The sequence below is a fragment of the Lagenorhynchus albirostris genome, chromosome 20 (assembly GCF_949774975.1).
Source record: "Lagenorhynchus albirostris chromosome 20, mLagAlb1.1, whole genome shotgun sequence".
In the NCBI taxonomy this organism is placed as follows: Eukaryota; Metazoa; Chordata; class Mammalia; order Artiodactyla; family Delphinidae; genus Lagenorhynchus; species Lagenorhynchus albirostris.
The window spans coordinates 48,410,178-48,419,904 of NC_083114.1; the positions used below are offsets into that span (position 1 = coordinate 48,410,178).

General features: G+C 62.9%; 1 protein-coding gene across 2 annotated transcripts; it reads right to left on the reverse strand.

Moving 5' to 3' along the window:
• Window positions 1-1,395: 1,395 nt before the first annotated feature.
• On the reverse strand, window positions 1,396-7,501 carry FSCN2 (fascin actin-bundling protein 2, retinal). Of its 2 annotated transcripts, XM_060133626.1 has the most exons (5): window positions 6,535-7,501; window positions 2,907-3,063; window positions 2,318-2,439; window positions 1,779-1,946; window positions 1,396-1,642 (listed from the first exon to the last, which is right to left on the reverse strand). In XM_060133626.1, the coding sequence occupies exons 1-5, from the start codon at window positions 7,358-7,360 to the stop codon at window positions 1,437-1,439; spliced, it is 1,479 nt and encodes a 492-aa protein (XP_059989609.1). In that variant the 5' UTR covers window positions 7,361-7,501; the 3' UTR covers window positions 1,396-1,436. The 2 variants fall into 2 exon arrangements, with proteins under 2 accessions (XP_059989609.1, XP_059989610.1); XM_060133627.1 differs by lacking the exons at window positions 2,318-2,439; window positions 2,907-3,063.
• Window positions 7,502-9,727: the final 2,226 nt, after the last annotated feature.

Consider the following 9,727-nt stretch of genomic DNA (forward strand, 5'->3'; position numbering starts at 1 on the left):
GCACCCTGTGGAGCACCTGAGCTCTGGTGCCAGCTTCTTTCAGGTCAAGAGTGCCCCACAGATGAGCCCCCAACCTTCCTGTCCCATATGCCACCAGGGGGCAGTGCAGACCACAGCTCAGGACAGTCACTCGGTCCCTCTGGGGCCAGGCTCCTGCATCTGGTACTTGCACGGTCAGTTGGAGCCCACTTTGAAGTGTGTTGGCCCATTTGGCTCCCAGCCCTTCTTCATTCCTAAGGTGAGGGGAGGCCAGCAAGGTGGGGGGTCAGCCAAGGGGGGCCCTGGGGAGAGACTGGGGAGGGGTCCTTGCTGGTCTTCCCCACCCCCAGGATGCCTCACCCCTTCCTGTCCTCCCTGGCCATATGTGTCCACTCCCCTCTGGAACCAGCTCTGCACTCCTTCCTTGCTGCCCTCCTTTCCCAAAGTGCCTCACACTGGCCAGACTCACTGGAGGTGGGGCTTCAGGCCCCAGGCAAGGGTGGGGGCTGCCCAGGGTGGGGAGAGGGGTGTGGGCTGAGGGGAAGGGTTCATGAGGTCACCTGTGTCTGTGGTCTCCCCCTACTTCAGGCTCTAGACTGTACCCCCAGCCCTCCATCACCCCAGTCCCCAAGGTCCAGGCCAATCCCTGGGGGCATGCCTCTCACCCCACTCCCACCTCCAATGGTCCAAGGTTACCCAGCTCATAAGAGACACTGCCCTGGGTGGGGGTCCTTGGGGACCCAGGGGTTTTGGGTGCCAGCTGGTTTGGGGAGGCACATGGGTGAACCATGGGCCTTGTCCTGGTCATCCACCCTTCCTAGGCTGGGTGGCAGCAGGCTGGTGCAGAGGCTGAGAAGGGTCCTCTCCCCCATGGCTGACCACACACAGCCCTGTTTGGGACAGGTGGGTGTCACTTCTCCATCAGGTGCTCCCAGGATTCTCTAAGACCCCGCCTTTGGGGAAGGGAGCAGTGATGTGCGCTGTGGAGACTCCAAAGACCCTCTGACCTACCTGACTTGCTGGGGCCTAGGACCAGGCTCCTTCCAGCTCCCCCACCCCACCCCGGTCCTGCTGAGTAGAGTGGGGGTCCCCTCTCCCGGGCTTAGGGAGGGACGTGCGCCAAGGAGACACAATCCCGGGGGCGGGGGGCGGACAAGAGGAGGCCCGGGACTGGTTGTCCAGGGTGGGGTTGTGGGACGTTCAATCGGCTGGACCCCCCTGGACAAGCCCCAACCTTGGATTTTCTGGGCATGAGGGATTGGGGGGGAGGGGGTAGTTGTCCAGCGGCCATCGCAGGAGCCCCAGGGCGGAGGGGCCAGGGACTGCTCCTGTGCAGCACTCTGAGACCAGCGAGCCTGCAGACCCTCCGCGCACACCCTTCCCCACCCCGAGCGGCGCCACTGACCCGCGAGCCGCTGGTCACAGACACGGTTTAATGGGGGACAGGAGGACGGCACTCAGTACTCCCAGAGCGCAAACCCGGCCGGTGCGTCTGCGTCCGCGCGCAGCAGCCCCGAGGCGCCGCCGCGCAGGTACTTTCCGCTGCGGGCGCGGATGGCCAGGCGGCCGCGCTCACGGAACTCAAACAGGAAGTCCTCGGCGCGCTCGCCGTCGCTGCACACGCTGCCGTGGCTGCCGGTGTGCCAGAACCCGCCGCCGCGGCCTGGGGGATAAGGGGAGCGGGGGTCGGCGGGCGGCACGCTCCCGGCCCCGCGCTCCCCCATCCCCCTCGGCGCCCCCCACTCTCTCAGGGCCCCAGCTCCTCGCGCTCCCCCCGCCCCCATCCCGCACGCCCGCACCTCGGATCTGGTAGGCGCCGTCGCTGAAGCTCAGGTGGAACACGTCGTAGACGGAGCGGTTGGTGTCCAGCTGGTTGGAGCCTCGGCGGTGGCAGACGAAGCCGTCCAGGCCCCGCAGCACGAGGATGGGCCGGTTGATGAGCTTGAGGATAAACTCCTCGTCCTCACCTGATGGCGAGAAAGGGGTTGAGGGGCCTTAACGGAGCTCCCCTGGAAGAGCTCCAGGCCCGGACTCACTGCCCAGCTTGTGTGCCTCGATCTGCCACTGCCATTGCCTTATGTGGCCTTAGCCAGGGGCCTGCGGCCGTTGAGCCCCCGGTTCCCCAGATGTGCAGCAGTGATCAGGGTGCTCTGGATCTGCTCCCCCACGTCAGGAACAATGATCTGGACTAGCAAGTATGACTACTGTCATGGACAGCAGCAGCTTCACGGGGAGGGAGCGGGGCCAGCCCTCGGGGAGACAGGGTCTCCGAGCTGGCCCTGTCCCCAGGCAGAGGGCCCCCACCCCAGTCTCCCCAGGGAATGAGGGGAGTGCTCACCCACAAAATCGCTGATGGCCGCCAGCTGCCCATTCTTCTTCATGCACACATAGCGCCCATTGCTGGCCTTGAGGGCCACCCGCCGACCCCGCCACTCCATCTCAAACATGGTGTTCTCAGAACTGGAAGGGGCAGGTCAAGGTCCCCTCAGAGGAGCAGGACGTGGGGGCTTAGGGTCAGGCCTCCCCATCCCCCTCAAGTCCAATACCACTCCCTCAGGGGGAGGGACGGGCACTTGCCTTCCACTGATACCCCCACCACCATTAAGAGCTGTCCCTCACCCCCGTGGGCATTCTTCCCTGGCTGGGCTGCTGTGTGGTCCCCGTGGTTGAGGTGGAGGTGGTGATGCAGGTGGTAGTGGTAATCGAGATGATGGTGGAGGTGATGATGGTGATGGTGGAGGTGATGATGGTGATGGTGGAGGTGATGATGGTGATGGTGGAGGTGGTGGTGATGGTGGAGGTGATGATGGTGATGGTGGAGGGGGTGGTGGTGATGGTGATGGCAGAGATGGTGATGGTGGAGGTGGTGATGGTGATGGTGGAGGTGGAGGTGAAGGTGGTCACAGAGGTGGGGATGGTGCACTCACACTTGTGTGGCTGTGGCCTGGATCCCCCCGTGGGTGACCAGGGTCCAGTAGCCCCCAGTGCTGGAATAGAAGGTGCACTTCCTTGTCTCCCGGTCAATTTGCATCAGGAAAGTTTCATGATCCAGTTCTTCATCTTGGTTGGCTGAGACATTGATCCCTGGAGGGAGGAGATGGGAAGCCCCTCACGCCTCACCCTGGGTGGGGTGGGGAGCAGAGGGATGGGGAGGCATGCTCTTGGGGCAACCCTGAAGTCAGCGGGGGTCTCATCTAGAACCCTCTGGACTCTAGAAGATTTGGAGCTCTGCCCCAGGGCCAAGTGGGTGCGTCATGGACCAATACACACTGCTCCCTAAAGGTACTTGCCCAGCTCCCACCGCAGCCCCAGGAACCAGGCCCTTCCGTGCTGGCAAATCCCCTGCCTCTGCTAATCGTCAGGTAATCTGCTTGCTCCTGCTCTCTCGACCCAGGACTTACACCAGCCTCTATTTATAACTCTCCCCTAAGCCACTGGATGGACACTGGGGTCCTGTCCTTCCCCAGCCGTGGCTCAGGACACAGCAGGGGCCTGGGGTTTGCTCCTGGGCGCTGAGCAGGGATTGGACCCCTGTCACCTCCCCAGCCCCTCACTCACATGTGCGTGGTCTCCCAAGAACCCTGAGGGAGGGCAAGTCTACTTGGGGCTCTGCCTGGGGTTCCTGGGAGGGAGACGAAGGGGTCATCCATGACCAGGGTGGGGGCAGCAGGCAGGCCATGGAGCCTCCCCAGTATCTTCCCTTAAACCACATCCCTGTTCCATCACAACTGGCCACGAGATATGGCAGATCACAGAGGTCCCCTGAGGCTGGGCTCCAGTGGCTCCAGCTAGGGGAGTAGGAGGGAGTGTGGCAGACCCCCATCAGAGCCTGAGGGTCAGGGCCACGTCCTGTCCTGCCCTACCCACAGCAGGTAGAGCCCAGACTGCAGAGGCCAGGACCTGTCACCCTTCATGGCTGTGCCCTCCACAGCCCCCCAGGCTGGGGTCTGTCACCCTTCTTACACAGATCATTGCTCAGAGCCAAAGAAGGTGACCCAGCATTCTCACTGCCAATCCCACCGTCCCATCAGCAATACTGAACAAAGTGAGCGCCAGCTGCCCCTGGGCCCGCGATCAGTAACAAAACAGACAGCGGCCCTTGCCCTTCTAGCACTGGTCCATGGGGGGCGGTGGACAACAAGAATGGTGGTACAGCCAGTGCCCATGAATGCTGTGGGTTTTGGCCAGGGACAGCCTCACTGAAGCACCTGAGGAGGTGAGGGAGCCATCCCCACAGGGGCTAAATGGGGAGTGAGGCTGCACCTCCACCCCCATCTCTGAGGCCAAGCCATTGGTGTCCCCAGCATTGCCCCACACACACCCGTTCCAGACAGGATGCAGCCTAGGGGCTCCATCTCACACAGCCGGCTGCTCCTGCGGCCCCGACCTTGAGGCAGGAGAGGCTCCACGGAGTCCTGGTTGCCCGCAAAGAGTGTGGACCCCACCGTTCCAGGGGGGATTGGTCAAGTGGTGGGTGTCTGAGCAAGAAGGGGTGTCTGAGAGCATTTACAGGAGAACTTTCCTTACTCCTGCGAAGACTCAGAAGAGCCAGTGCCCCTCTTTCCTTTGGACTTTGTCTTGTCTGGATGTGAGCCTGGAACAGCAGCAGCCGTCTTGTGACCACAAGGGCACCAGCGTGAGGTCAGAGCTGTCCTGGGAGAGAGGTTCCTCGAAGAGGAAAGAGTGGAGGACTTTGGTGATGCCACTGAGCTGGCAGTGGTGCCTGCCGGGGATCCCACCACCCCCGTGCCTGCAGACTTCCGTTTAGGTGAGATAATCAGTGTCCTTGTGGCTTAAGCCAATTTGCGGCCATTGTTACTTGCAGCAACGAACACTGCCTGCTGGGCGGCCCCACAGCAATGCCACATCAGTGAGGGCTGGCAGCGGGCACAGCAGAAACAGAGCCTGGCTGATAGAGGCTGCAAAAGAAAAATATTGGCAGGAGAAGCCAGGGTGCTCACAAACACTCCAGGGGGAAGGAGACGGGTTTGGGGGCTGCCTGACCAGTAGAATGACAGGGACCGAGAAACCACCACTACACAGATGCCGCCACTCCAGCTACCTTGGAATCTAGTGGCACCGCTCCCCTCCTCCCGCAGCACTGAGATGCCACACTCCACTTGCTCGAATCACTGGTAGCCAAGTCAACATCTGAATAGCTCGGGGCCAGGTCCTATGCCCTCAGGCTTATTGTAAGCAAAGCAGGGAGGTGAATGTGCGGTACCTCTGGTCTCTATAGTGGGAGGCAAATCTGGTCCTTTGTGGGGGACATCCCCCATTAAAGGGATGGGGTCAGATGCAGGGTAGTCCAGAGAATGAAAAATGGTTTGTACAGCTACCATCCCTCACCACCACCATCATCATCACCACCATCATCACCATCTCCATCACTACCAGCACCACCACCATCACTAGCAGAATCACTAGCACCGTCTCTATTACCACAGCCTGTCTTACCATCACCACCACCATCACCTCCAGCTTCAGCGCCATCCCCACTACCACCACCACAAGATTCACAAGCTGAACAGGGACAAATACTTTGTATCCAGCATCTCCTTTGACTCACAGAGATAGCTTTTTCACACTGCTGCCCACCCTTTAATGACAAACCAAGCATATGGGCCTTGGCCCAGGTCAGAAAGCAGTGTGGCCAGACAGTAGGACCTGACATGGGAAGGACCAGGGCTGTCTGTCTTCCCTCACGCCCCAGGACCCGACCACATGCCGCAAGTGCTTGGGGGTGTTTGCTGAATGCCAGTCCCTGCTCTGCGCTAGCCTTGAAGACCTGGACTACAGGCTGGGGCCCCTAGAGCCACAGCTGGGCCACCCCTCCAGGTGCTCAGGGCTGGGTCTCTCCCTTCTGGACCAGGTGGTGGCAGTGAGCCGGCTCAGGGTATGCCCAGCCACTCCTGGGTGCACAGAGCCAGGAGCCCAAGCAGCTTGGGGCCACTCTGGGACCTCACCTTCTTCGAGGGGAAGTAGGAACTGCCCACGTTCACCCCACAGGCATGTGATCACATGTGGAAGGGCCCACCGGTCACATGAAGCAGGTGACCGATGATCCAGGACTTGGGGGGAGCCACGCCACACCTGTTGGGTAGAGACAGTGTCTCCCCACCAAGGAGTCCAGGCCCTGGAGGGGCCGCTTACATCCCGCTGGACTGGAGGAACCCCAAGACCTCCCCACTCCACTCTTGCTGTCTCTCCTTGCCCTGCCCTTGGTCGCCTTCCAAACCCTTTAAAGTTCAGAAGTGGGGTGATAGAAGGGAAGGGGAGGGGCGGGCAGGGGGCCAGCCCAGTGTGGGCGGGGCCTGCCCTCCTACCCCTCATAGCAGCTGGCCTGGGCCTCAACCACCTCCAGATGAGCGCTGCCCATCTTGCATCCAGTAGCTGTTCAGCGGACCCAAGGCTCAGCAGGGACCCCATACGTGGCCCACAGCCCACCCACCTACGCTGTGTGCTGCCACACACATGTCCCCACCCATCAGCCGCAGTGCCACTCGCTGCACGAGCCCCACGCTGAGAGCATGGCCGGCCCCGCAGCCTCATTACCTTGCCGCACGGACACGTAGCGGTGGTTGGCGGCCACCAGCACCACCTGCGGGTGACTCTCCTCCAGGTCGAAGAGCTCATCCTTGCCGGGCCGTGTGTTGCGGCCAGCCCTGAGCGTGCCTGTGGGTCCCACGGGCGCCAGGTAGCGGCCGTCACAGTCCTTGAAGGCCAGCTTGCCCGCCTTGAACTCGAGTGTGTAGCGGGTGTGAGCCTCAGGCTCCCAGACAAGGCGGCCATCGCTGCGCAGGTAGCGGCTGTCGCAGGACTTGAGGCAGTACTGCCGGTTCTGGAAGATGAGCGTGACGAGCGCGTCCACGCCCCACGGTGTGTTGCTGTCCGCCGCGATCTCGTCCTCCTGCGGGCACAGGTGCGCGTAGCGCCGCCGGCTCACACTCAGCAGGTGGGCCTGCGGGTGGATGGCCAGGTGCACGGTCCACAGCTCAGCCGGGGTGATGGCTGTGGCGAAGCAGGACAGCTGGTCCTCAGTGCCGCCGAAGAAGCGGCCGTGCGGCTCCGACTGCAGCGCCCAGCGCCCATCAGGCTGCGGCAGGACCAGGAAGCGGCAGTCGGGGCCCGGCCGCTCCGCCTCGCAGGCCACGCGCCCGTCCTCCTCGGCTGACAGGTAACGGCCCAGATGGCTGCTGCGAAACAGCACAGCTGTGCCCTGGCCCGGGTCTGGCTCCAGCAACCACATCTGCTTCCTCTTGAGGCTGGGTGCTGAGGCGTTGACCTTGAAGCCGAAGCTCTCAGCCGTCAGGTAACGGTCAGTATCATTGACGAGGCCGAACTGGATCTTCAGCACCTGGTGTAGGCCATTGGTGGGCATCTTTGGGCCTGGCTGAGGTCCCCAAGAGGGGCCTGGGAAGCTCTCTCTGTGTGCTCACGGCCCCCGAGGTCCCCCAGAGGCCTGGCTCGACGGGGTCGGCCCGTGGCCCCCAGGCCCAGCCGGCGTCATGGACCTGCTGCCCGCTCGGATGCTGCCTCTGGCCAGTGGTCACGGGCCCAGGCAGCTCTTACATGGCCAGCGGGCAGCAGAGGGCGGGTGGGAGGGCGGATCAGAGCTGTGCCGGCTTAGGAACAGCAGCAGACTTTCGTTACCCCAGCTTGGATTTCAGCCACTCCCGGACTGCCCAGGGGCCAGAGCCCAGGGCCGGCAGGGCTGGAGAGCGCCACCCGCCACAGGGCCGACCACCTCCTTGTCCTCGCTGGCAGCTGCCCGGGCCCCAACGCGGGCTCTGTGCCCCGGCCTCTGGCCACTGCACGTCTTGGCCTCTCTCCTTGCCCCCCACCTCCGGGCCCCCAGACCCACTGCACAGACTCCCCAGCCCAGCCCAGCTCTTTCCTGAGGTAGAGAAAGCCGCCTGGTGGAAAACTTGCATGTGGCCGCAACCCGATCGCAGCCCTCCACCCTCAGCCGCCAGATCCAGTTACCGCTTCTCTGATTCCTGCTGCCAGGAGTGCGGCAAGGCCCCCAACCTGGGCGGCCGCAGCTGAGTCGCATGCCATCCCCCTCAGTGGCCCCTGGGTCACAGCCTGCAGCCCTGAGTCTGATGCTTCCCGAGGGTGGCCTGTGGCTGGGAAAGTGGCAGGCGGGGCTGTCGAGTGGGGCCAGGCGCCCCACCCCCATCCTGGCACCCATGGCACCCAGATCCGAACCAGGTGTGGAGAGGCAGCCGCTTGGCCGAATGCACACTGGCCGGGGAGCCTGGTGCGTTGGGCCCCGGGAAAAGAGCCCTTGGTTTGGGCTGAGGTGGCAGCTGTATGATGGAGAGTTACACCCGCCTTGCAGGTTGCACAGTGGGAGGGCGACATGGGAGCATGAACGTGGAGCAGACATGATTCCAGGCAGCACAAGGAGGTGGCAGGCTGTCAGACTCGGGGTCATGGGGCCAGGCTCTGACCTGAGCCCTGTACCCTGAGCAACTCTCAGGGCCCGTAAGGTTGCTCTGTCTTCTACGGGCAAGCTCTGGTGAAGCCAGCCTTGATGGTGGCCTTGGAGACCCCTGATCTGCCGTTCACATTGCCAGAGCGACTGGCCTGACTGCAGGGTCTTTATGGGCTGGGTCCGGGGATCACAGAGGGCGAAGCTTTCCCAGCAGAGGGACGAGGCCAGCAGGCTAGGAGAAGCCAGAGCTGGCTACCTCTGACCCGGCATCTCCCAGCCCAGCCTCTGGGGCCGCCCCATTGCACCTCCCCGCGCCCCCGACACTAGGCCTGGGGGGCTGTCTTCGGGAGCTGCAGCGGGCCTGCTCAGCTTTGCCCTGCCTGTCTGTCTCTTGCACCTGCCTCAGGGGCTGGGAGCCAAGTAGTGAAACCAGAGCTGCCTGTCCTGGGCCCGGGCCAGCCTTGGTGTCCTCTTCCTCATCACAGCGTGTGACCCTCAGGCCTCCCTGCTCTGGGGACCAGGACTGGGAGCCACAGGGCACTTCCAGCCACGGCCCCCAGAGTCTTGCCCTTGACGTTCTAGGCATCACCCCTCCATCCTTTTCGAGGCCGTATGGGGGTCCAACAGAATGAAGGGGCCTTGGGCCGGGCATGCATAGGCCCCAGGGAGTGGGTGGGGCAGAGGGGCACATGGGTCAGGAGTCGTTCCTCCATTTTCCAGGTCCCGGACAATGACCTCCCCAGGCACGTGCAGACACTGAGGAGGAGACCAGGAGCCCCGATTCCTTGCTTGGGGGTTTCAGATTGGGGTTCAGGGAGGTAGGCCTGCACACAAATCCCCATGACAGCGTAGTGCACGCCACAGGTCAGCTGAGCGGGGGGCTGGTCTTGGCTCTCCCTGGGGGCTACTGCTGTCCACCTCTGCGACCCACACGTTTATAGGGCATCGACTGGGTGCCTGGCTAGGCTGCGTGCCAGGTACCCCATGGTAGGGAGATGCAGTCTGGGGTTGCACCCCCCTCCCCAGAGATGATGCCCACAAAAAATCCCCCCAAGTTCCTATGGGACTGGGTTGCCCAGGGAAATGTCCTGGTTTGGAGGTACAAGCCATGATGCTGTCCACACTTCAGGCCACATGTGTACGGGGGTGGGGGGGTGGGCTGAGGGGCAGCTGTGCCTATGGCCACCTCCAGGCATGGGCACTGGTCTCTCCTCTGCACCCCCAACTCCCAGTCAGGCTGCAAAGGAGCTGGCCTGTTCCGATTAGCATGACGGCCTCATTAGCGCTGACTGGTGCTGGCAGGGCGCT